This window comes from Puma concolor, chromosome A1 (assembly GCF_028749965.1).
Source record: "Puma concolor isolate L17-30 chromosome A1, mPumCon1.1.hap2, whole genome shotgun sequence".
In the NCBI taxonomy this organism is placed as follows: Eukaryota; Metazoa; Chordata; class Mammalia; order Carnivora; family Felidae; genus Puma; species Puma concolor.
This window is the reverse complement of record NC_141667.1, coordinates 25,578,138-25,605,869: the sequence shown is the minus strand read 5'-3', so window position 1 is coordinate 25,605,869 and position 27,732 is coordinate 25,578,138. Positions and strand designations below refer to the sequence as shown.

The window sequence follows — 27,732 nt, the reverse complement described above, 5'->3', positions numbered from 1 at the left end:
TACTTAATTTTAGAATGTTTTCAGCACCCCAAAAAGAAACCCCTTACTTCCTGTTTCCCCTCAGCCTGCCCATCCCTAGGCAACCGTATTTTGCTTTCAGTCTGCTTCCAATCTCTATGGATTTGCCTATTCTGAACATTTCATGTAAATGGTATCATACAATGTGGTCCTTTGTGACTGGCCTCTTTTACTTAGCACAATGTTTTCAAGATTTATCCATGTTATAGTATGTGTTAGTGCTTTGTTTCATTTTATTGTCAAGTGATACTCCATGGTGTGGGTATGTCATGTTTTATTTATCGTTGATGGGTGTTTGGGTTGTTTCCACTTTTTGGCAATTATGAGTGATATTGCTGTGAATATTTGTGTACAGGTTTTTGTGTGGATATATATTTTGATTTTCTTGGGTATATACCTAGGAGTGGAATTTCTGGGTCATATGGTAACTTTGTTTAACCTTTTAAGTAACTGCCAGACTGTTTTCCAAAGTGGCTACATTATTTTATATTCTCAGAAGCAGTATGTAATAGGTTCTGATTTCTTCACATCTTTCCCAACATTTGTGAATCTAGCCATCTTAGTAGGTAGGAAGTATTACCTCATTTGTGGTTTTGTTTGTATTTCCCTGATGGCTAATGATGTTGTGTATCTTTTCATGTGCTTAATTGGCCATTTGTATATCTTACCTAAGAGAACTATCTGTTGGGAATCTTTTCCTGTGTTTAATTGGGTTATTTTAAGTTACTGATTTAGAATCATTTTTATATATTCCAGATATAAGTCTCATCAGATGCAAATTTGCAAAAATTTTTTCTCATTCTAAGGATTGTTTCTTCATTCTTTTGAAGATGTCCTTCAAAGAAAAGTTTTGATGAAGTCCAATTTTTCTGTTACTTCTTGTGTTGCTTATACTTTTGGTGTCATGTCTAAGAAGCGACTGCCTAATATGGAGTCACAGAGATTTACATCTTTTTTCTTTTAAGAGTTGTATAGTTTTTTTTCTCTTACATTTAGATCTTTGGTCTATTTTAGAGTTAATTTTTGTGTGTGGTGTGGTGTAGGGGTCCAGCTGCAGTCTTTTGATGTGGATATCCAGTTGTGCCAGCATCATTTGTTGAAAATGCTAATCTTTCTCCACTAAATTGTCTTGACACCCTTGTTGATAATTAATTGATGGTATATGTGAGGATTCTTTTTGGACTCTCAGTTCTATTCTGTTGATCTTTATGTCTGTCCTTATGCTGGTACCACACTGTCTTGATAACTAACTTTATAGTAAGTTTTGAAAATAAGAAATGCAAGATCTCCAACTTTTTTTTCCTCTTCTTCTTCTTTCAAGTTTGTTTTGGCTACCCCAGACCCATTACATTTCCACATGAAATTTTGGATTAGCTTATCAATTTTTGCAAAGAAGCCAGCTAGGATTTTGGTAGGGATTGTATTGAATCTATAGATCAATTTGTGAATGATTACCATCTTAATATTAAGTTCTGATCCCTAAACATTATATATCTTTACATTTATTTAAGTCATTTAAAAAAAATTTATTTTGTAAAGTTTATTTATTTTGAGAGAGAGAGAGAGAGAGAGAGAAAATGAATGAATGGGGGAGGGGCAGAGAAAGAGAATCCCGTGCAGTGCAGAGTCCGATGTGGGGATTGAACTCACCAACTGTGAGATCATGACCAGAGCCAAAATCAAGAGTTGAATGCTTAACTGATTGAGCCACCCAAGCACCCCAAGTCATGTTTTTTTTTTTAAATACTAATATTATTGTGTTTTTATTTATTTATTTTTATAATATTTGTTTATTTATTTTGAGCAACACAGTGGGGGGGTGAGGGACAGAGAGAGAGAAGAGAAAGAATCCCAGACAGGCTCCACGCTATCAGCGAGCGTGGAGCCTGACAAGGGGCTTGATCTCAACGAACCATGAGAGTACGACCTGAACTGAGATCAAGAGTTGGACATTTAACCGACAAGCCACCCAGGTGCCCCTAATTAAGTCATCTTTAATTAATTTAATTTACTTTATATTATAGTTTTAAGAGTACATTTTGTCTTTTGCTAAATTTATTCCTAAGTATTTTATTCTTTTTGATGCTATTATATATGGAATTGTTTTCTTAATTTCATTTTTGGATTGTTCATTGCCATTGTAGACAAATAGAATCAGTTTTTGTATATTGATGTTGTATCTTGCAACCTTGATGAGCTCCTTTGTTAGCTATAATAGTTTTTTAGTGGATTGTGTAGTATTTTTTTGTGTATATGATCATATCACCTACAAATAGAGATGGTTTTAGTTTTTCCGTTCCACTTTGGATGCCTTTTATTTCATTCTTTAAACATAGTTGCCCTGGCTAGAGCTTCCAGTATAATGCTGAATAGAAGTGGTAAGAGTGGGTCCTTGTCTTCTTCCTAAAATCTTTAGGTGAAAGCATTTTTTTACTGTTGAGTCTGATGTTAGCTGTGGGTTTTTCGCAGATGTCTTTTTTTTTTTTTTAATGTCTATTTATTTTTGAGAGAGACAGAGCATGAGTGGGGGAGGGGCAGAGAGAGAGGGAGACACAGAATCGGAAGCAGGCTCCAGGCTCCAAGCTGTCAGCACAGAGCCTGACGCAGGGCTTGAACTCATGAGCTGTGAGATCATGACCTGAGCCAAAGTCGGATGCTCAACAGACTGAGCCACCCAGGCACCCCTGTAGATGTCTTTTAATCAGGCTGAGGAAATTTCTTTCTGTTCCTAGTTTGCTGAATGTTTTTATTATGAAAGTATGTAGAATTTTGTCAGATGTTCTTTTTGTTTTTTATTCATTTATTTTTTTGCTATTGAGATGATCTTTTTTTTTTTTTTTCATTTATTCTATTCATGTGGTATATTGTGTTCATTGATGTTGAACCAACCTTGCTTTCCTGGGATATATCTCACTTGATCATGATGTATAATCCTTTTTATATGCTACAAATTTAGTCTACTAGTATTGTTGGGGATTTTTATGTCTATAGTCATAAGAGTTATTGGTCTGTAGTTTTCCTTTTCTGTGATGTTTTGTTTGGTTTTATTATTAGGATAATACTGGCCTTATATAACGGATTGGAAATTTTTATATGTTAATTCTCATTATTGTCTTTCTTGATTTTAAGAGATACTCTCATATATTAACATTCTTAATTTTGTGTGGCCTTAAGCCCCTGAAGAATCTGGAAAGGAAGTGGACTGGGTCTAAACTCATTAATAGCCCTGGAAAACTAATGGAGGCAATTGCCTAATGGCTGAAGAGTCTCTGATGTTGCCCTCAGGAAGCTTATCTTTGTGTGTAAAACACAGTGGGTTATACTCTGAAAGCCAATAGAGATTGCTAGAGGGCAGATTTCTTTTTAAAATGGACTGTTGAGAAGTTAAATAGCCAGGCTTATCCCTCTTGGATCCAGACTTAAATGGATTAAAGGTGGGTAGAGCCGGGATAGAAGTGACAGGGTTGACTGTTGCTGCAGCTCATAACTGGCTTCCACAGCCAAGAGCATGGCCAGCCATAGCTAGCATAACTTCCTTTTCTACCTCTTTCTTCATCTGTCACTTTTCTTTTTAAATTGGCTTGCCTTGAGTTGCTCTCTTTTGAAATTATCATAGACCATACTATCTTCCTCTTCAATCAAGAGGTGAAAAGAAAGGCAGGATGAAACTTTAAAATTTTCGTTTGAAGATGATCATACGCCTTACTATGGTATTCTGTGAAAGCCTAAGATCAGAAAAGAGCTGTCTAATTAAAAGAGCCCTTAATCACACCCTCAGGGACAGTGTGGCCATGGTTTCCTTTTACCCTGCTATATTGTAGAGTCTCCAGATGACCAGTTCTGTGTTTTAATAAGTGGAACCCTGAGTTCCCTGCGGCCCCATTGAAAAAGGCAAGGCTACACATTCCCTACACATGTACTTTACACTGATGAAAGCATGAGCTTAAATTATCTTTGTCTCATCTACCCCAACCATAGTTGTTGGTACGTAAATTGTCTCTGATAGCGTTGTTCAGACCTCACGGTTTTTTTTCCTTTTCCCCGTCACAAAGAACAGGGCTTTCTTTCCGTGGCAGAAGGAATGATATCTGAGAAACCGTGTTCATTTGAACTCAACCATGTTGAAAATGATAGAGAATAAACAGATATGATGTGTCCTTTGCTGCTTGTGTCGAGAGTCTCCTGATTATTGCTTATTGCTGATGTGGGGTTGACCCCAGGTTTCTGTTCAGTAAGAGCCTCCTTGCTTCTTTGGTGGCAGCGTCTGCTACGGCTGGACTGTGGTTGTCCAGCGGTCTCTGCTGTGCATGGCTCTTCATACATGTTTAATCCAACAGACGTTTATCTAGTACCTTTTGAGTTTGAGGTAATTTGTAGGTATTTTGGAGGATTTAAAGGCAAGTGAGACAAAGCCCCCACTCACCAGAAGGTGTGACTACCTTAGGTGGGGTAAGAGTGCTATGAACATAAATAACTTAATGTAAAAGATACTCTGCTAAGTGCTTCACTCAAGGTCAAAACAAAATATACATAGTCTGCTGTGGGGCTGAGGATAGCTCTGGTGGTTGTTTAGGGATTATAGGTCAGTTTTATATTATGCACTTGAATAATTGAGTTCACTTGAAATGATTTGCCCTCTCCTTTTATTTCTTAGTTTGCTATTTTAAAACGGGATGCAGTTGTCCCTGCTCCTTGGAAGTGTTTGTGTATCTTTAAAGTAAACCCTGTCGGGGCACCTGGGTGCTTCAGTCAGTTAAGTGTCTGACTCTTGGTTTCAGCTCAGGTCATGATCTTACAGTTTGTGGGTTCGAGCCCTGTGTTAGGCTGTCAGTGCAGAGCCTGCTTGGGATCTCTCTCCCTCTCTCTGCTCCTTCCCTACTCATTTTCTCTCTCTCTCTTTCAAAACAAATAAATTAATTAAAAAAAAACTATCAAATTGCAAGTGTCAGTGGTTGTATCTCCTCCCAAACAAGCTTGCTCAGAACCTCGAACTTGAGAAAGGAAAAAGAGAAGGAGTGAGGTACTAATGGAAATAGGAATGTGGAGGAGCAGGACAGGCAGAAGAGAAGGGTGAGAGGAGGGGCTCTTGATCGAATCCTTCTCCTGATCCTCCTGGAAACCACTCCTCCCACCCCTGTCTATCCTGCACTGCAGTTAGTGACCACATTCTGCCACTTCTGCCCTCATACTGCCTCTGCATTCAGTCGCCTGGCTATTTCTGGAGCCTCACTTCTAGTATTTTTTTATGTCTGTTTATTTATTTTGAGAGAAAGAGAGAGAGCGAGCATGCACACAAGCAGGGGCAGGGGCAGAGAGAGAAGGGGAAGGGGAGAGAGAGAGAGAGAGAGAGAGAGAGAGAGAGAGAGAGAGAGAAAGAGAATCCCAAGCAGGCTCTGCACTGTCAGCACAGAGCCCGATGTGGGTCTTGATCTCATGAGTCATGAGATCATGACCTGAGCTGAAATCAAGAGGTGGACACTTAACTGACTGAGCCACCCAGATGCCCGTCTCAATTCTAGTTTTTAGCTGTAACCTGCTTGAAAGCTTTTAATGAGATCTCATCACCTACTGGATAAGTCTGAACCTCCCCACCTGGCAATCCCAGCAGCTGTGATCTGGCCCCAGGCCAGTGTTCCAGGTACACCTTTCTTTTCCCTGTGGCTACCTACACACCAGTAAGACTGAGGTCCTTTACTGTGCTATCTGGTGTACCCTTTCCCTTCCCCAAACGCCAGCAGTCATTGTACAGCTCCCCCTGGAATGCCCTGGAACTCTGTGTGATGGGCTTATTTTCTTTACTGTAAGCATTTTGAAGGTCTGTGGTCATACCCTTTTTCTTTGTTGGTTTGTTTTGTTTTGTTTTGTTTTGTTTTGTTTGCAACTAGTGCCTTGCATAGAGCAGAAGCTCAGTAAGTAAGTATTAAAGAGAGAATGCCATTCGTGATAATACTTTCCTCTTAGGTTATTTACTTGTTTACATTTCCCTAGAAATAGGGAAACTTGATGTTAAGGGTCATGGTCAGAGCCATCAGTAGAGGTTTAAATGGCAGGTTAGTATCTTATATAACCTGATTTGACACCAGCTAAGATTTACAAAAAGGCATGAAGACTTAAATAAAAATATGTCTGCCTATCAAAACTATAAAATAATTAACTCTTATGATGGCATCATCTCATGTGAATATGCCACCCTTAATTTTTGAAGTGTCACTGTTTAACCACATAAATCTCAGTTGTATGATTATATTTAACTTCTGTAGATTGCAATGAAATGTTACCACAGAAAGGGTCTCTGAAAGATTAAACTTCAGGTGGCATTCAAGTAATCCATATATTATCAGTAAGACCTTTAGGAAAGAGGGGCGAGAAGACTGTTAATAGAAAAATAAGCTGCCATGGGGCCCTGGGTGGCTAAGTTGGTTGAGTGTCTGACTGGCTCAGGTCATGATCTCACGGTTTGGTTCGTGAGCTCAACCCCCACGTTGGGCTCGCTGGTGTTCATGCAGAGCCTGCTTCAGATCCTCTATCCCTCTCTCCCGCTCTGTCCCTCCTGCTGTTTACGTTCTCTCAAAAATAAAAATGAGCTGCCTTGTTTTATTTTGTTTTTGATTTGTAGAGACAGGTATGGACTATTTATTAATGTCTGTGTTTAAAGAAGTGGTGGTAGTTAAAAAGTTTCAATCAATTATACCTAAATATCTCTCATTAAAGACAGTAAAACATGCTTGAGTACATGTGAATTCTACTGAGTAGATTTGCTGTCTTAAATATTTCAAGTAAAATCCCAGAGATGCTTATCCTGGGATCCCTATGTCCAGTGAGTCTCAGATCTAGTAGCTCTCTGACCTCCCTACTCCCTAAGTGTCCAGACAGATGTAATGAATAGAATTCCTGAATTGGGTGGAAGGTTCAGCTGATCTCTAGCACCCCTTCTACCTTCACTTTACCTGTCACTGGTTAAGGCCTGAAATGCAAAGGTGAGAAAATGTCCATACTATCACTGTAGTAGTCACCCTTGGACTTGGCCCATCCCAAGATGGTTTTCCATGAAGTAAATGACACCTTACAGGAATTACTGTTACAGGGAGACCATTATGTATTATAAAGTGCTTTGAATTCCTCAGGCCAAATGTGCTGTATAAATGATATACTTAGTCTAGATTTCATAATGCCTTTGCTGATTCAGTTCTCAAAAACAAATGGAGTGTTTATTGCTCAGTAAACATCTCCTCTTGGAACTAGTTAGCATTTATAAAGAGGGTGATTAAAGAGTGTGGAAACAATAGAAGAAGGAACAAAAGCTTGGCCTCTGCAGTCAAGTGACTAGCAGCTCGATGTGTCCATTTTTTTCTAGATAAACCGTTAAATTAGGAATTGTCCGTTACAATAATGAACTGAAGTGGTATTTAATCCCCATTTTTGTTTGTGACTCACGGCCAGCATTTAGTCACAGTGTAGACACAGAAAAACATACGCTGGATATGGGCAAATTATTTAGTAGATGGCAGACTCACTATTGAATAAACCTGTTTGAAACTGTGACCTTGTATTTTTAACACATTAAATAATAATAGTCTAACTTTGTGGTTATTAAAATCCTAGACCTAGTTCTTGTCCTGAAAGTTTATAAAACAAATTAAAGTAAAATTTATGCCAATATGACTTCATTCAAATAGTATATGACTCAAAGCAGCTATTATTCTTTGGCCAGATGTCTTATTTTTTTCCTAGATGTCTCACTGTTTAATAAAGTATAAGACAATCCAAATATGGTTTGTCTGCACCCCAGGTGTGGTTTCTTACTTTCCATGTTAAGCAGATTTTCTGTACAGTGCTTTGAACTATTGGCAAAAAAAATAGTCTCCACCACAGAAAATGCTATTCTCATTTTACTGACTTTTGGAAGAGAATAGGGTAATACTAATTTCTTTTTTTATAAAAACTCAACATTTCTTTTTGCTGTTCCCATCATCTCTCAGGAGAACAGTTTATTAGGTTTCATGAAATTAAGTTAGCAAGAGGTCTTAGGCCTAGTTACCATGTTAACTAGGGCCTCTACTCCTTGATGCGCTAAGAACGATGACAGACACTTTTGGAGTTTTGGTTTATTTGGAAAACAAAATCACAGTATCAAGTAGCTTCTAAAACATACTTTTAAAATATAATGTTTACTTATTCTTGGCTAATGGATTAGCAACAAAGTCTTCTAAAATCTAATACAAAGTAGGTAAGACTGAGGAAAATATGTTTGAGGGCTTTTTTCTTTTCCTTTTCTTTCTCTTTCTTCTCTTTCTGTAAGCTATTAGATTATGAATTCTTCATCATAGCTATAAATTGTTTACTTTTTCCCCTGCATTTTCCATTATTGACTATTAACTGCTTTCCAGAATGCCTTTTTCACATAAATAAAGGACATATTGAAATGAAAGTTCAGAATCATATCTTTGTTGCTCATATCTTTCTAGTTTTCTCCTATTATGTTTATTTTTCCTTTAAAATTCTAAAATGTGGAGGAATGAAAAAAAATGTGGAGGCATGGTAGGGTGGAAGAATTAAATTATGAGATATGTGAGATAATATAAAATTGAACTCAAGTTACCAAGTAGATGATTTGGTAGCCAGGAGTCATTTAATTTATAAATAACTATCTTAAAAATTTTTCCACATGTATGGAAACTATAGGGTGATTTTATTTTATTTATTTTATTTTTTTAATTTTTTTTTTTAAATTTTTTTTTTTCAACATTTATTTATTTTTGGGACAGAGAGAGACAGAGCATGAACGGGGGAGGGGCAGAGAGAGAGGGAGACACAGAATCGGAAACAGGCTCCAGGCTCTGAGCCATCAGCCCAGAGCCTGACGCGGGGCTCGAACTCCCGGACCGCGAGATCGTGACCTGGCTGAAGTCGGATGCTTAACCGACTGCGCCACCCAGGCGCCCCTATAGGGTGATTTTAAATATGGGAACTAGGGGTGCCTGGGTGGCTCAGTCAGTTAAGTGTGTGACTCTTGATTTTGGTTCAGGTCATGATCTCATGGTTGTGAGATGGAGCCCCGTGTTGGACTCCACACTGCACGTGGAGCCTGCTTAAGATCCTTTCTCCCTCTCTCCCTCCCCCCCCCCCCCCACCCCTCTCCCCTGCTCATGCTCAGGTACTTGCACTCCCACTGTCTCTCAAAAAATAAATAAACAGTAAATAAGGAAACTAAACTGGCATACATGAGGCAGTGAACAATAAAAGATAGTATATAATTTTGTTATAAATTGAGTGATAAACGCTTAAGTCATGTGGGGCTAGGGGTGCTCCTGGGAGCTCCAGTGATTCGGGCAGGCCCCCAGCTGACATTAAGAACAAACAGGATTTGGGAGAGGTAACATGGAAGGGAGAAGCAGTGGTGTGTCTGGTCAACTTAGAGTCGTGAATTGCTGTTGAAAGTAGATGAAACGGGTGGTTACTGTGGGACTAGAGAATCGCCTTGAAAACCAGGCAGGTTTGGACTTGATAGTCAGCTATTGAATTTTTGAAGATGAGGGTCAGTATCAGAAGATGAGGAGAACCCTGGAGTTAGGGAGGTGAGATCCTGCCCAGGCCCAGGTCTGTCCCCTTCATTGCTCAGGTCCCAGGGATTTGGTGTGCTCTCCTTTCCCTGTCACTGTTGTCACCATCCTTCCTGGCTTCCTTCTGTTATAATCCTCCAGACCCATAGTTTCTGTGTCTGCCGCTAGCCTTGAAACAGGAACCCGGGTTCTTCCCATAAGAGGCTTCAAACACACGTTAGTTTGCAGCCTACTCTAATCAGAACCGGGTTTGTCTTTTCTGTTTCACAGAGATGCTCCCCCCCCGCCCCCCACTCCATTGGCCTTAACAGTGTCCTCAGCATCACATCCATGCTCTCTTTGCATCTTACCTGGATCCGTTTCTTTCTTGACGCTTGTTCTTGTCTGCTGAGGGATAACACTGGCCTCCTTTTCCGCCCACCTCCCCAACCAGTCCCCTCTCCTTTGCTGGTTTTTCTTCTGCTTGACCTCAAGTGTGGCCCTCCCCTGGGCTCAGTCCTGAGATCCTTTTTTGCTAGCTTAATTCTCTATATAGGTAGTATCATCCAGTTCCATCGCCCAAAATCCTGTCTAAACATTGACCACTCCTAAAGATTTATTACCAGCTTTGTTCTTGCCCGTGAACAGTAGGATCATAGATACTGGATTTCTCCATTTGGATGTTTCATGGACATTTCAAAGTAAACATTCTTCAAATGCACCTCCTGCTTCTGCCCAAACCTGTTCCTTTTGGTCCTCCCCTCACAGTAAATGGCACCACCTTTCACCCAGCTATGGAAGCCAAAATCTAGGTATTGACCTTCATTCTTTTCTTTTCTCGCCTTCCCCACCATTTCCTCCCAGCTTGAGCCTCCATCATGTCTCACCAGACAGCCACAGTACCCCTCTCAGTGCTTGTCACCCTGCATGCTGTCTTCGCACAGCAGCCAGGGTGGCCTTTTAAAAACCTGAACCAGATCACGTCACATCTCTGCTCAGCCAAAGGTAGCGATCTGCTTTAGCACTGAGGGAAGGTGGCTGTGCTGGACTTTCTGAGAGGCAGACAGAGGTTTCCTATGGACTACCTTCCGGGTCATTTCAGCCTTACACTTGGATATGAGGAACTTAGCCTGGGAGATGTGCCTTCATCACTCAGTGAAGGTGTAAATAAAGTGTGATATGCACTGAGGGGGGAGTATTAATTTAGATGAGAGCCCTCGGGCAAGCATTCACAGAGAAACAACATTTGGTAGGCCTTGAGGAATGAGTAGGCTCAGTGCACCGGAGCGATGGTGGAAAGCTTTAGGGCATATGCCCTTTTCAGAGAGTACCACACAGTTTGGGGGCAGGAGCCCAAAACATAGGTGGGAGAGGATAGCAGTGGATACTGGGACTTGAAAAAATAGGTTAGGCCTCTTTTGAAGGACTTTAGATGCTAAGTTAAATTTAGAGTTTGGGCAATGGGAAGCTGTTCTTAGAACATTGTACCAAATCTTTTTCAGTGCTCAGTTCTAACTCATTAGAGTGCATTCTCCTTTCTCTTACCCACATTTAGCAGTGTGGAAAGATTCACAGCTGTTAGGGTGATAACTCCTCACTTTAAATCTGATTCCCAGGGGAAGGAAGCCCTCAGGTAGGAAGGCCTTAAGTACAGAGTACGATAGAATGCCCCCTCCCTTACCCAGTAGGTGTGCCATACTTCGACTAAGATGGTGGTCAGTGCTTTTGATTATGAAGAATAAGGTAGAGTGTTTCAATTACAAAAGGAGCTCTCATGTGTCTTTTCTTTGAGAAGAGAGGGAGGGAATGTAGATGTTTGCTATTTTAAGTGATTTTTTTAAAATTTTCCTACAGGATTAATCACAATGAAAGGTTGGAGTTCCTAGGTGACGCTGTTGTTGAATTTCTGACCAGGTAAGGAGGGTTTTCTGCTGTCCCCTAATAATTACATTTTATAGGTAACATACTTACTCTGTTACCCTCTTTGTAATTATCTAAATAAGGGATTGAAACACAATGTATTTTGTCTCTTCCGTACAGCTTGAAAGCTATATGTCTGTGTCTCTTGCCCTGATAAATTGTACTCACTGACGCTGTAATGCACAAGATTATAAGATGAAAGGCTAGTGTCTTTGTCTTGTCAAGTTTATGTTCAAGTTGCTACAACCACAAGAGATCCAGCTTGTCTTGGTCTCGATGCTTCAGAGCTTATATTCAATTTGTAGAGAAGGGGATGATATTTTAAAATGTCATTTCATTTTCTAGGATTTGTCTTTAATCCATTTCTCACTCTTTCTGATCTCAAGGGAAGTAATTTTAATGACGAGATTTTGGTATGCATATGTGTGTGCGTGCATGTGTGTATTTGTATGTATTTTCTCTCCAGAAATGTGTTTGTGTCCTTAATTCAGGGGTAGGGGTAGGAAAGCCCACAGGGTCTCTCTTTTAAAGGGAGACAACATGTACCTCTCTGGGAACTATCTTGAGCTATTTGTATTCTTTCTGGGTCATTTCTTTTCGCAAAAAGGACATAATGAGACAGAGGGGGCTCTTCTCCAAGCCTGTTCTCACTGGACACAACAGGACTAAACAAGCTAGCTGCCCCAATCAACAGCAGATCCTAAAAACTGGGGTGAGATTTAGGAGCGGCAGTTGCTGATGGTGCAACTGTCCATGTGGCCTTCTTCCAAACCTCCATGCTTTCCATCAACCCCTTTGGCTTTCCTTGGGGCCAGTCTTGGTTCTGTTCCTGTCCCTGTTGTATTTGTAAAGGATATGCCACCACTGCTGCCTGCTCGGGGCTTCCAGGCTCGTCTTCAGAGGCTACTCATAACTCAGCCCAAGCAAAGGTATTTGTTTCCAGGCCTGGTATCTGAGTGTCACATAAATTTGCTCTTAGCAGTCCATGACCAACCGCTCAGGTCTTTGTTGTCATCAGATTTGTCAGAGAAGTCTTTTTTTTTTTTTTTTTTTTCCTTCAACGTTTTTATTTATTTTTGGGACAGAGAGAGACAGAGCATGAACGGGGGAGGGGCAGAGAGAGAGGGAGACACAGAATCGGAAATAGGCTCCAGGCTCTGAGCCATCAGCCCAGAGCCTGACGCGGGGCTCGAACTCACAGACCGCGAGATCGTGACCTGGCTGAAGTCGGACGCTTAACCAACTGCGCCACCCAGGCGCCCCGTCAGAGAAGTCTTTTAACACAAGTAGATGTGAAAATAGGAGTGAATGGTGCTGTTTGGGTTTTAGTACATTCAGATATACTGTGCTTCCTATTTAACTTTCATAGACTTTTAATCAAACCCTTCAGTTTGGTTCAACACAGCTGATACCTGTTGTGCAGATATTGTGTGCCAGGCCTGTTTTTGTAACTTGGAGCTACAGACAGAAGGTTGTGATGCATATTTATATATGTACCTTTTTTTTTTTTTTTTTGCAGTGTCCATTTGTACTACTTGTTTCCTAGTCTGGAAGAAGGAGGATTAGCAACTTACCGGACCGCCATTGTTCAGAATCAGCACCTTGCCATGTTAGCAAAGGTATGTCAAGCATCTGAAGCATTTGTGGTAAAGTCGGAAGTTTTCTTCTTCATTCCATGCATAATTTTGCATTTGAATAAGTAACTCTTTAGGGTATATTAAGAGTTTAATATTTTATAGACTGGGAAGGATTTTTTTTTGTTTGGGTTTTAAAGATTCAGTCTTATTAGTTCTGTTACCTTTGTGAGTTCACCAGCAACTAATGAACTCCATGGTGAAGTAACTTGATAACAGAAGAGGAAAAATTTGACAGATGTGCGTGAATAGAGTTAAACATTTGGGGAAAAGGAACAAGAACAGAGCAAAGAAATGAAATATTTTGTATCTTCCCTTTGTGTAAAATTTCTGTATGGCATTTGTCTTTAATTTACACTAATAAGCAGCATTATAGCTTTGAATGAAATATGCCTGCCCATTTATACCCACAAGGGATACTTTCTAGATGTTTGAGAATTCCCAGATATCACAAATCCCAGTAGGGTTTAGGTTGTCCAGCCAGCCACATTGACTTCATTGTTTGACTCTTTTCAGTTTAGATTCATGGTGGACATTTTACTTATTTACATTATCTTATCTGATCTTCCTGTCTCTATATGGTGTCTTAGGACAGTAAATTAGAGCAAACCAATTCAGGCGCTGGAATTGGCCACCAGGATTCCAGTCCACAGTGGGGTGAGGGGGGACCTAGGCAGGTTGTCGTCTCTCCTCCAAGCCTCTGCTCTCTCATCTGTAAAGTGGAGATGGCATCAGTGCCTGCCACTCAGGGTGGTTGTAAGAAAGGAAATTATTGTTTGAGTGGTTTTGTTTTTTTAAGTTTCTTTAGTTATTCTGAGAGAGAGAGAGAGAGAGAGAGAGAGACAGAGAGACAGAGAGAGAATGAGAGAATGCCAAACAGGCTCCACACCATTGGTTGAGAGCCCTATGCAGGGCTCGAACTCACACCATGAGATCGTGACCTGAGCTGAAGTCGAACACTTAACCAACTGAGCCACCCAGGTGCCCCAATATTATCGTTTGAGTTGGGAGAATTCACTTTGTAAAGTACTTGGCATAATCCTTGTTAGTAGTAATCACAGAAAGAGGTAAATAAATTAGTAGGAGTTTGTTGTTTTTATTGTTGCTACCACTGTTTTCATTATAAATTATGACATTTTAAAGACCTGTGTGTTTATTCAGTAGTAAGGGAACTGTGGCTTTTAAATCTCCAAACACCAATCAATGATTCACTGGAAAAACTTTTCTGAGTTTCCCTTGATTTTTGCTTTCTTTTTCTTTTTTTTTTTTTCTTCATTTTATAGAAAAGACTGGATTAAACCCATCCTGGTTCTTAATTTGATCTTGCTAAGGCATTTAGTATATTCAAAATGGTTAATTTTAGCCTCTGGTTTTTATGTTAGCAAGAGTGTATTATTTAATTTTATGTAACAATATCATCATAATGATGGCATTTGAGAATGCAAGTAATGACACATTAATAAAAAACTATAGGCGACATGTATGCCAACTTGGTTTTAGGAGCTTCACAATGAGTGAAATTCTACAACCCTATGTACAACTACTTCAATGTTTCGTTGCTTTAATTGTCAAAATGTTTCCTGACAGGGCACATAAATGTCCACTGGAAATAAATGTTAATAAGTAGTTATCAACTATACTCCCAATTTTTTTTTCAGTTTAAGATATAATGGATTGTTTTTCAAACAGTTGTAGGCAGGATATTTACAAAGTTTGAAAAATTGCCATAGCAGGAAAACAGAAACTGTTATGTGACACCTGGGGTATGTACAAACCCGTGAGTTAATTTGCCCAGTTTCTCCCTTCACTTTTCTGTATGATCTTCTTCCACCCCAAGTACTGACACTCCCATAGCATTCAACATTCATCTGCTCCAGCAGAAGGCAGTGGTGGCCTTGCCCTCTGTCTAGACCAGTGGTTTGAACCATTTGGGAGGGAAGTACTTGACAGAGGATTGCTGAGAATCTCTGAGAATCTAATGAAAGCTCAGGTCAGCTCTCCACAGACAGATGAACTTTTAACACAAGCACCAGTTGAACACCACTCTCCTTTTTAAAAGTTCCACTAATGCCTACGGGAAAAAGTAAAGATGTAGAGCAGGGATTATGAAAACTTGGAAAATTCATAGCATTCCAGAATACTTGTTTGTAATATAAAACATGACTTGCAGTCTATTCTCAAACAGGGCTCCAGAGATTAGCAGACAATTGGATTTTCCCAGTGAAGTTGTGCAACAGATGAAATTTACATATTCTAGCATAAGCTCTTGCACTTAGGGATCAATTTTTTAAAAGATGTGTTTTCTGCTGTTGCATTTGTGGTAGTCGAAACTCATTTGAATATATTTTGTACTCATGAATTCGTAGCAGTACAGAATACTGATAGCACATATGTCTGGTTTTTATTGTCTCTTTTTCCAGTGTAAATGGATATGGATATTAAAATACACTGAGACACACGAAATCTGAGTATCCTATTTGAGGACTGATAAGACTTCTATTGTCCTAGTTGGTTCATTAACTTGTGACTTGGTCCATATTACATAGCATGTTCCTGTTTAGTAAGAATTTATTGAACTGAATTATAGGGTAATGGAAACAGATTTATTGCATGCATATGCAATGTTTGTATTTTTCTCCTTTTATGGGAAGAATTGTGATTTCCATTTATTCAGTCTCAGGAGTTTTATTTTAAAAAATCATTCATACTGTGTCTAGTTCTAAAAGGACTTGATTTGTGTCTTATAATACAATAGGGTAAGAAATCAGTAGGACTTAACTCAAAGTAAAGGGAAAATATGCAGGAAAATAAATGAAGCCAGAGTGAAGTTACTATATACAGATATATTCGTAAGTCCTACACAATTTCCAGATCTTGGCCACAAATTTGCTTCTAAACTTTCCTGAGGCCAAATTAAAAAAAAAGAAGCATAATTCATTACAAACAATAGTCCAGGAGCCCTTAGGGTAAATCCAACTCCGTTGCTCAGATTTCACTGAGCCTTCTGAAAGATGAGTACAGAGACCTCACAGAGTGGACACAAGTACAGAGATAAAGGGCCACAGAAATCCTTAATCCAAACTACAAAAAAAAAAAAAAAAAAAAAAAAAAAGATTTAGAGATACAAGGCATTTTGAAATCTTCCAAGGGTTCCCATTGGTTCTGCCACATACAAATTTGTTCTGTATAGTACAGACATCAATACCGTATAAATTGGGAATCAAAGAGGTTGACTTTGGGTTAGATTTGTGTCTCTAGACATGTTGGGTGAACCCAAAGGCCCATGGTCTTATAGCATAGTCTTTTTCCAGCTTTGGCTAGTGCTTGGTCTGAACTTGGAATTAGACTCAGATCTGATCAGTTCTGAACCATCAGAGTTGAAACATCAGAGTTCATAGAAGCCTAGTTGGGGAAAGGTTGAGATTAGTCAGATCTGAACCATATGTAAGGACTCCTAATGAATGGCAAGCTAAACTCTCTTACTTTATTGACATAAGACCAATTAATTTGTATCCATAATCCCTTACCCCCAGGAGATGTTGAGTTGTTGCAGTTATGACTTCGTCAGATTCTTTCTTTCTTATTGTCATTTTGAATTTTGTAGAAACTTGAACTGGATCGTTTTATGCTTTATGCTCATGGACCTGACCTTTGTAGGGAATCAGACCTTCGACATGCAATGGCTAATTGTTTTGAAGCATTAATAGGTAATTTCTCTTTTTATAATCTAATTTCTTGTATGCTTAAAATGTTTGGAGACCATATAAAATTCAGTGTGGAAACTTGGGACAAAGTTAGTTGTTTCCAAAGCATGTGAGGTCCCTAGTAGAACACTAACTTCACGTATTGTGGTTATTGTAGCTCTTCCAGAGCAGCAGTCTTGCTTTCTTTTCTTGCATTCCCCATGCTTGAACTGGTGTCTGATGTCATGTACGTGCATGGTTAGTATATACTGAATTGAATTGAAGTAAGTTAATATGTAGATGGATTACTTTCCAGATTTGATTCAGGACCACATGCATAAATAAACAGTAAGTAGGTTGCTTGTGAGGCCCTAACACTGTTTTTAATCACATTTTAAACTGTTTACAAGATTTTCTGACTTCAACAATTTGAAAACACTGCATTTTTTAAATCCCAGGGCTTGAGTCTATGTAACTATTACTTACTCACTTGAAGCAAGACTGATGCAGACACTTTACTTCCTCGGTTTCTTTTTTACTATAACCAGAATATAGTTAGCTATTGGCACAGGAAAGTTATGAAGAGTTAATGAGCTGGTGATTGCAAGTATGCTTTACAGTGAAATGTAACCGTAGATTGACAATTCCTTGATTTTTTTTTTTTTTTTTTTTTAGGTAAATGATTGAGTACATTTTATGTTTCAAAGGCCTTTGTGCTTCCTTATCAATTTTTCCTTCTTCCTTTGAAAATGAGTATAAAAGCATCCCATTATAGTTTTGTACTGATGATGGTAACAAGAGAATGTTTAATAATTAGTATCCACAGTCTTTTCACAGCTATGTCTGTTTTGCACAAATATGTCTATTTTCAGAGAATGTGTCACATGGAATTACTGTGCTCTGTACACATAATAATTTTGACAGTGTTACAGTTGGCTCCCAAGCCAGGCAGACATGATTCAATTCCTTTTTGCTTTATTTATCAGCACTGTGTCTTCACCAAGTTACTGAGTCTCTTTGAGCCTCAGTTTCCCCATCTGTGACATGGAGATAGGATCACTTATCTCACAGAATTGTGAGAATCTTAATATGCAACCCTGGCAGCCACCCCTTCAGAGTTCCATTTCCTTAAACCTTCCCCAAATCACCTACTATAAGCCAAAGTCCTATAAATCTTTTGTAACACTCTTTACTGAGGTGTCCTATGAAGGTGAAGATAAGAATGCAAAAATGCTTTGCACTTTGCCTAGGGCCTGAGTAGTCCCCAAACCACTACTGCTACTTTTACTATCCTTCTCATTGTTACTAGCATTATTATTATTATTACTATAACTATGGACAAATAATAAATGTATTTATTCATCAAAAGTCCTGGTGACTAAGTGTCTTAATGTTTTACTTAAGAAATGCCTTTCTGAAGACAGATATAAAAATATGATTTCAAAAATATAGGACTATCTTACTCCAGAGTTATTTGATACTCAATTAAAATGTTATTTGATTTGATGCCCAGTTTAAATGTTAAATAGTTATTTCAAATTAAAGAAAAAGGTCCTGATTTTTTAAAATTTATTTATTTTTTATGAGAGAGAGAGAGAGAGAGAGAGAGAGAGAGAGAATCCCAAGCAGGCTCTGCGCTGTCAGTGTAGATCCCGACCTGGGGCTCAGTCCCATGAACCATGAGATCATGACCTGAGCTGGGGTTAAAAGTTGGAAGCTCATCACCAAACTCCACACCCAAAAACAAATAATCCAGTGAAGAAATGGGCAGAAAACATGAATAGACACTTCTGTAAAGAAGACATCCAGATGGCCAACAGGCACATGAAAAGAGGCTCAACATCGCTCCTCCTCAGGGAAATACAAATCAAAACCACACTCAGATATCACCTCACGCCAGTCAGAGTGGCCAAAATGAACAAATCAGGAGACTATAGATGCTGGAGAGGATGTGGAGAAACGGGAACCCTCCTGCACTATTGGTGGGAATGCAAACTGGTGCAGCCACTCTGGAAAACAGTGTGGAGGTTCCTCAAAAAATTAAAAATAGATCTACCCTATGACCCAACAATAGCACTGCTAGGAATTTACCCAAGGGATACAGGAGTGCTGATACATAGGGGCAGTTGTACCTCAGTGTTTATAGCAGCACTCTCAACAATAGCCAAATTATGGAAAGAGCCTAAGTGTCCATCAACTGACGAATGGATAAAGAAATTGTGGTTTATATACACAATGGAATACTACGTGGCAGTGAGAAAGAATGAAATATGGCCTTTTGTAGCAACGTGGATGGAACTGGAGAGTGTTATGCTAAGTGAAATAAGTCATACAGAGAAAGACAGATACTATATGTTTTCACTCTTATGTGGATCCTGAGAAACTTAACAGAAACCCATGGGGGAGGGGAAGGAAAAAAAAAAAAAGAAAAAAAAAAGAGGTTAGAGAGGGAGAGAGCCAAAGCATAAGAGACTCTTAAAAACTGAGAACAAACTGAGGTTGATGGGGGGTGGAAGGGAGGGGAGGGTAGGTGATGGGCATTGAAGAGGGCATCTTTTGGGATGAGAACTGGGTGTTGTATGGAAACCAATTTGACAATAAATTTCATATATTAAAAAATAAAAAGATAGAATTCCACCCTCCCCAAAAAAGTTGGAAGCTCAGCCAACTGAGCCATCCAGGTGCCCCTGAGATTGTCCTGATTTTTATTTGCAGAAGCCTTTATTGATCTGAGCTCAGGTTTTATCAGGTCTTTTTATGGTCTAAAACATAAACTATAAATATAAAATAAAACCTAACATGCTCGTAAAGTCGGTATTTGTGCATAGTTCCCTTAGTAAGTTCATACCCATACCTCGCATGATAGTTCATAGTAGGCCTCTTTTTACTTAAAATATTGGATTTAGGTTTTAGTAACTTGAATTTCACATTTCAGTCGAATTTATAGTACAAATCCTGGCTCAGAGAGGGAAGATGCTACCTTTAAATTAGTTGCTCTGGTCTTGTCAATTTTTTTTCTTTAATGTGAGTGAGTTTTGGCTTGCCTTTTTGCTTTATTTATAGAGACATATAATTTTCTTTGAATATTAATGCAGCCTTCCTTTTGGCATTCTCTTCCTTTTATCTAGGAGCTGTTTACTTGGAGGGAAGCCTGGAGGAAGCCAAACAGTTATTTGGACGCTTACTCTTTAATGATCCGGTATTTATCTTGAATCATTTGATTTTTCTCAAGTATCATTATAGAAGATTTTATATCAATTAGTGTTTGTGTTTAAAGAGAGTGTAGGAGAAACAAAGTTCCCGAATATGCCATGGATGGTAGATTTCAATACAACAAAAATAACTTACTCAACCCTGTTGCAAATGGGAAAGTTCTGTGGGCATTTGCATTAGGAATTTGCCTTCTACCTGAGACCCCGTTTCTCCCATGGCCACTTAACAAATTCAATATGAATACTTTGCTTTATTTTCAAGTATCTTGAAGTTGATTATGATTTTCTGTTTTATAATGGTTGGGTACCTACGCCATGCAAGCTTACTTGAAGCTATAGCCTTTTGGCTTTTCTGTTTAGGATTTATTTTTATATAAACTATGGAGACTAGATAAATGTATATTTATTTTAGAAAGTCAGTTCATAGGGAGTTTCTGGTTTCTGACAGGGCTATGAATAAAGAGTATGAAGGTACTTTTTTTTCCTTCCTTAAACAAGTTATAGTTTAAGAACAAATGATAGATTCTAAAATAGTCCCTATTGTTACTAAAGTATTAAGCTATTAATATTGCTAGAGCCACTTTTTAAAATCCTGCATGTAATAGAGCATACTGGATGCTTTTTGTACCAAAACAAGTCAATTTAACATTTAAAGGGAGACGCAACTCTGTATTCCAAATTGAAATGTCATTATAATTGAGTGAAATAGCCCTCATGGAGCAATAAAGAACATAGGAAGCCAGTGTTTTAAGCCTTTGTGAAGCCTTCAGCTTAAATGGCTGTCAGATGTTATTACTGAATTACTTAGGATATTTAAAAAAAAAAAGAATCAATAGTTTTGAAAAATGTGACCTCGATAATGTTCATATTTGAGGATTTGATTTTTTTATATTTGTTTTTATAGAGATTTGTGATGATTTTATGTTTGTGAATTTTCTCCTGATGGGAAAGTTATCTACAGATGTTCCATGTTCCCCATTTTGTCCTACACATACAAATGAGTGTGCATCTTGATTTATATCTGTAGCAGATGGCATGTATTTTAAGTCTTTTTCTCAAATCTTAAAATATCTTTGTTTTGGCCTTTATCTTTTGTTGGCAATTTCAGCAACTTCTTTACTTTCTTCCTCCTTCCAGTCTTGCCTTACACTAGTCCCCTCACTCCCAGCTACTCCCTGCCCCCTTCTCCCATCGTACCTGCTGCACCCCCCCCCCCCCAAATCTATGCTGTGTTCCTGGTTTCCTGAATTATATGCAGGTTTACACCATGTGCTTTTCATTGCATCGGTTTTTGTTTAGATTTGTTTCTCTTTTTAAACTGCTTCTTTCTCCCACTTGTCTACTTAGCAAGCTTATCTTATATTTCCAGTACCGAGTGCAGTGCTGGCAAGCGCAGTATTTAATAAATATTTGTTAACAGAATAAAATGAAGTGATTCAATGAAAAAGCAGAGTCTGAACATGATCTTACAAATGGGAAGGCCGAGATTCAGAATTCATCTTAGTGTGTCTTTATGAAACTGAGCAGTGCTTAGTAATACATGGTCTTTCTGTTTCACCATTTTCAAGTGCACACACCAGGCCATTCTGACTCATTTGACATCTCCATATTGGTTCACATCTATTAAGTGTAATGTGTGAGAGGCGGGGGTGAACCGTTGAATTTTTTCTTGAGTAATGATACTGTGAAAGTCTAATCAGCCACAGGCAGCCAGACACAAACCTGTAGGCCCACAAAACAGAGTTATTGAATCCATGTAGTGAGGGAGGCGGGAGGGCTGGTGCTGGCAGATTGTAAGGAGGAGCCAGGGAAGCAGGGATCAGTTCTTGGTTGGTAGTCTTTTCTGAAGCTGAGTTAGAAGAAGCCGTGGGTTGGGGTGCCTGGGTGCCTCAGTTGATTGAATGACCACCTCTTGGTTTTGGCTCAGGTCATGATCCCATGGTGGTGGGATTGAGCCCCTCGTCAGGTACTGCACTGAGTGTGGAGCCTGCTTGAGATTCATTCTCTCTCTCTCTCTCTCTCTCTCTCTCTCTCCCTCTCTCCCCCGTCTCCCCTCCCCCTCCCGCTCCATCCCCCCTCCCCTGTCCCTCTCCCTCTCTCCCCCACCTCCCTCCCTCCCTCTCTCTCTCTCTCTCTCTCTCTCTCTCTCAAAAAAAAAAAAAAAAAAAAAAAAAGGCAGCCACGGATTAATTTGGGATTGGGTGCTGTCAGGAGCCAAGGGCAAGTTAACATAGTGTCCCCAGTAATCTTTATTCAGAGGAGAAGACATAGCAAAGCAGATCAGAGGGCAACATCGGCAGAAAAGCAGTGGTCCCTCAAAGAGGGTGTCTTTTCTGGCATTTTACAGCGGCTGTAAGACCTTGAGGGAAACATAGTTTCCTGCCATCTTTGCAGTAGGCTTTATGTCTGTCGTCCCCCTAGCCCTGTTGACAGCGGGACTGTTTTTGCATTCTCAGCCTGGTCTGATGTTCATTCACTCTTTCATCCCAGACTGTTTTTCCTGGTTCCATGTTTTCATCTTTGCGTAGCCCTTCATGGTTTCCCAATACATTCAGATCCATTGTTGCAATCTGATCTTCCCAATGGCTTCTTGGAAAGATAGGGAGAGATTACTATGTAATCTTTCATATTCTCCCATTCCCTTCCCACCCCCTTTTTGTCTTTATGTGTCTGTCCCAATATCTCCTTCCCTGGCCTTTCTCTGGAGCCCCAGAGATTGGGATGTCTTTTCAAATTGCCCCTGGGCAACTTCATGTGGGTACATACCTCGTTTCAACATTTTTAGTGTTTGAACTCATCACCTTAATACTAAAATGTATTTCACCTCTTTTACTTTTATCATCTAAACCGAAAACCTTACGATCTTCTTTTGTCCTGAAGCTTTTTCCTTCCCATCTCTATGAGTTGCAGACTCTTCTATCAGTTCTGTCCCTAGTATGTCTTTTTTTTTTTTTAATGTTTATTTATTTATTTTGAGAGAGAGAGAGTGTCTGCAAAGGCATGAGTGGGGGTGGGACAAAGAGAGAGGGAGAGAAAGAATCCCAAGCTGGCCCCACACTGTTAGCGTGCAGCCCTATGCGAGGCTCAATCTCATGAACCATGAGATCATGACCTGAACTGAAATCGAGAGTGGGATGCTTAACTGACTGAGCCACCCAGGCATCCCTGTGTCTAATATGGCTTGAATTGGTTCCTGTTTGCTTTAATGTTTGCCCTCCTCATTTCTCACATGAAGTATTTAACCATTCCAGTCTATCGTTCACACTACATTTAGAGTTGTCTTCTTTTTAGTGTATGGATTTGACTATTTTCTTTCTTGCTTAAGATCTTTGATTTCTTTACTGTCTGCCAAGGCCTGTATTATACAACCGAGCATTTAATAGTTTTCATAATCTAATTCCCATCTATTTTTTGTTTCCTTTCTTCTCCCCCTTTGTGCCATTCTAGGAATTCCCTTTTTTAATTAAAAATTTCTTTAAGACTTGATTTTTTAGAGCAGTTTTAGGCTCACAGACATATTGAGAGTAAAAATTTCCTATACTCCCCCTCCTCTGCCACACGTTCCTAGCCTCTCCCATTTTATCAACATCACCCATCAGAGTGGTACATTTATTACAGTTGATGAACCTACATTGATACATCATCATCTCTCAAGGTCCCGTAGTTTACCTTAGGGTTCACTTTTGGTGTTATACATTCTGTGGGTTTGGAGAAATGTGTAATGCCATGTACCCATTATAATACCATATAGAGTATTTTCACTGTCCTAAAATCCTGTGTTCTACCTATTAGGAGTTACCTTTTTGTGCCTGTTTTCTTTGAGACATATTATTTATGCATATACGGTGCCCTGCTTTTGATTGCCACTCTCTGCTGATTTGCCAAATTTTTCATGTCATTCAGGATACATCTGAAGAGTTACCTCTTCTTTGAAGCTTTATCTGATACCCCCAAGCAGAATTTTCCTTGCATTGATTTATATCACTATTATAGAACTGATCTCAGTTCATTAAATTATACTTATTTACCTTCATTTTCCCCCACTAGGCTCCTTTGAGGACAGGAATAGTGTCTCATTTGTTTTAGTAAGCTAATATATAATGGGTATTTGATAAAAATATGTTGCTAAACAACAAGCATTGGTGAGGATGTGGAGAAAAATTCTCTTGTACTGTTGGTCAGAATGAAAACTGGTGCATCCATTCTGGAAAACAGTATGGAGGTTCCTCAGAAAATTAAAAATAGAACTACCCTACAGTCCACTAATTACACTACTGGGTGTTTACCCAAAAAATACAAAAACACTAATTGTAAAAGATACATGCACCCCTATCTTTTTTTTAATGGGTAAGGACAGATTTTAATCAGTAATATACTATTGTAATAAGAAAGAAGGTCTAGTGTGAACTGATCCAACTTTGATTTGGACAGAATGACTGGGCATTTTAAATAGAGTCAGGGAAGTGAAAATGACAAAGGAGGGATCAGTGTAAATCATGTACTTTTATGTTTATTGCATTATTTTATGTTTATTGCATTATTGCATATGTTATTGCATTATTTACAATAGCCAAACTATGGAAGCAGCCCAAGTGTCTATTGATAGATGAATGGATAAAGACACACACACACACACACACACACAAAGAGAAGAATATTACTCAGCCATAAAAAAGAATGAAATCTTGCCATATGCAATGATGTGGATGGAGCTAAAGAGTATAATGCTAAGCAAAATAAGTCAGAGAAAGACATATACCATAAGATCTCACTTATATGTGGAATTTAAGAAACAAAACAAATGAGCAAAAGAAAAACAAAAAGATAAACTGAGAAACAGACTCTTAACTATAGAGAACAAACTGATGGTTACCAGAGGAGGTGAGTAAAGGGATGGGTCAAATAGGTGATGAAGATTAAAGAGTACACTTAGCACGATGAACAAAATAAAAAAAAATGTTGCATTAATAAATGTCTCAGCAGTCAGTCAGCATTTTCTGGAACACACTGAAGGAAGAGGTTTTTGCCTTGAATAGATGGTAGAGCTAGAATTCCAGTCTGGAGTTTTTATTTTACAGGCTATTTTCTCTCACACCAAGGGATGGCAGAACCTGATCTCTGAGTAGGGTAGATGAAAGGAAATGGAGGCAGTTGAAATAATTTAGGTGTGAGGTGTTAAGTGGTTATACATCTAAGACATCTCAGGAGAAATCACAGTGTCACTGAGTGAAAAACAGGAGAAAGGGGAAAGAGGAATTAGAATTAAGTTCCTGAGAATTTCGAATATTGGAGACTAGAGTCGGTTAGAAGAGATAGCTGTTGATTGTTACTGTTGATATGATCAACATTAGTAGTAGCATCTTCTGTGTGCCAGCACTGGGCCTGTTGCTTTGAGGAGGAAAAAAGCATGAGAGAACGTGAGAAAGTTGTAAGAAGGGAGTGACATTCTGTGTAATTCATGCTACAGAGAATTCAAGGGAAAGGTTATTGGTTAAGAGAAGCTCTCTAAAGTGCCTTAAAACAGTTTGATATTTAAGCTTTCTTTTTTTTAAAATATTGGCAACAAAACACAAACAAACCCAAAACCTCTTAAGTATATTTTACTGGGATGCAAGTTGCCCAAAAAAACACTGAATATTTTATTTCACATGGTCATCATGTGTGCCACAGTGATACTAAATTTTCCTATTCTTCTCTGCCCCCCCCCCCCCCAGTTTTTAAAAAAGATTTTTCCCTCTTTTTAAAAATCTTTTGTTACTTGTTTGAAAAACTTAACATCAAGGCCAGAAAGTAGATTCAGTCAGAGGCTCCCTAGAGTCTAAAACTGAAGGAAAAACGCTTTAATCCTGAGGAAGTTCTAATTATAACTGCCTCTAGATTTAGCTCAGTGGATAAAATAATGTACTGGGCTTCTCCGTAAAATCCACTCATTTCCATATTTCAAGAGAACATTTGTAGTGACCCACAGTAAAAGTGTGGTCTTATAGATCTGAGAGTTTAGGCACTAGATATGGATGTTTTCCACTCCATCTTAAAGCAGCTCAAATGATAATGAACGAGTGCCTAAAATGAAAGACATCTGAGATGAGTTTTAATTACAAAAGGCACAGCTGATGCGCATTTCTAGGGAATGATAAACTAAAAAATATGATGAAAACAGCAGCTTAATCCCATGTATTAGGTTAAGCAAATGTGTAACTGACTTTTAAAAGGTATCTTTGACTTCTGGGGGTGGAGGTGGCTCTTTTCCTCCCCAGCTTAATAGGCTAATTAGAGTCACTACAGGCGGTTTGAGTGGTGAATACACTTTAAAAAAATTAGTTTGCTAGCACTATTGAATTTGCAATAAGTGGAGTCAGCATCTGAAATAGTTCACTATTTCAAATAATGGCATTTTATTTAGTACTCCAGAGTGTGTTAAATGGCTCCCTCGAGCATTAAAGGCATCACTCTGTTTTCCAGGACCTACGTGAAGTCTGGCTCAATTATCCTCTCCACCCACTCCAAGTAAGTGTGACCTTCCTGTCTGAAGTGAGCTTTAGAAGGGGTTCATGTTATTTTAGCTTGCCTGTTTCCCCTCCTGCTTTTATAAACCTTTGATTCCCTTCAGTGGCACTATGACTTGAGGCTGGGTGTTAGGCAGAATTGGAAAACTTTGGAACAAATATTAAAATGAACCCATTTGTGTTGCATTTGTGCTCTGGGATGGGATGGGGAAAGCCCTGGGAGTTGTCTTCCTTCAAGTCAGGAGGATGTCCTTGTGTGATTGTGGTTTGGTGCCCTCTCTCCCCCCAAAAAAGTGATATTCAAAGCTTAATGTGTTGATTGCAGTGTATCTTCCTGCATGCTATTGTAGAGAAAGTAATATGGAGTCAAGTCTGGGCTTAGTAAAAAGAACAAATACTAAATGAACATTGCTAAATTGTAACCTACTTTGGATCTTGGAAATTGAAGGCTTTGACTCAAATTGCATAAAACATTGTAAATTAAAATTTTAGTACAATGTGATGACTTTTTGCTCAAGATTTTGGTATTTAAAAGATGTATGTATGGTAACCCTCTTTTTCCCAGTTTAAAAATTCTTTGTATTTGCTTGTATTTCTATTTTACTTGGAGATATACAAATGTATGTATACATGTATATATATATACGTACATACTTTTATATATGCATGTGTGTATATGTACATTATACATATATAAGAATAATCACTAGTGGCTGAACTTTCATGAGAGGCTTTATGATATGGTAATAAATGGCATTAATTCAAAGAACTTTAGAAACATTACTATGAAATTGTCCAAAGTTGTTGAAAATGTTCACTTTAATTATGCTTTTCGTGTTTGCTCTCTGCCAATTGTTAAAGGCTCATTATTATGTGGAGCCACCTGCCTAGTGGTATGATAATCTCCAGTGTAAGCTGAATCTAGTTTTAGTGGTGTTCATTTACCAAAATAGGTGGTCCCTAGAAGACACACAGAGGTCATGTTCCTCTAGTACAGCGGTTCTCAGAGGGCAGTTCCCAGACCAGCAGCACCTGTGTCTCTTTCTCCTGGGAAGTTGCTTGACAGGCAGACTCTCAGTCCTTTCTCCAGACGTACTGAATCAGAAACTCGGGCGGTAGAGCTCAGCCATCTGGATGTAATAAGCCCTGCAAGAGCTCCGATGAACACGAGAGTTTGAGAAGCACTGCGTTACTAGATATACATATTCTCCACCAGCAGT

General features: G+C 38.9%; 1 protein-coding gene across 7 annotated transcripts in view; it reads left to right on the top strand.

Annotated features, from left to right (window-relative positions):
• The window catches only part of DROSHA (drosha ribonuclease III), a 127,871-nt gene that overhangs the window by 78,034 nt on the left and 22,105 nt on the right, over positions 1-27,732 (top strand). For all 7 annotated transcript variants that reach the window (XM_086676407.1, XM_086676417.1, XM_086676419.1 and 4 more), the window contains 5 exons: positions 11,412-11,471; positions 12,997-13,096; positions 16,716-16,818; positions 19,923-19,993; positions 26,469-26,513. In XM_086676407.1, the coding sequence (XP_086532533.1) occupies positions 11,412-11,471; positions 12,997-13,096; positions 16,716-16,818; positions 19,923-19,993; positions 26,469-26,513 (379 nt within the window). The remainder of the gene's footprint in view (positions 1-11,411; positions 11,472-12,996; positions 13,097-16,715; positions 16,819-19,922; positions 19,994-26,468; positions 26,514-27,732) is intronic.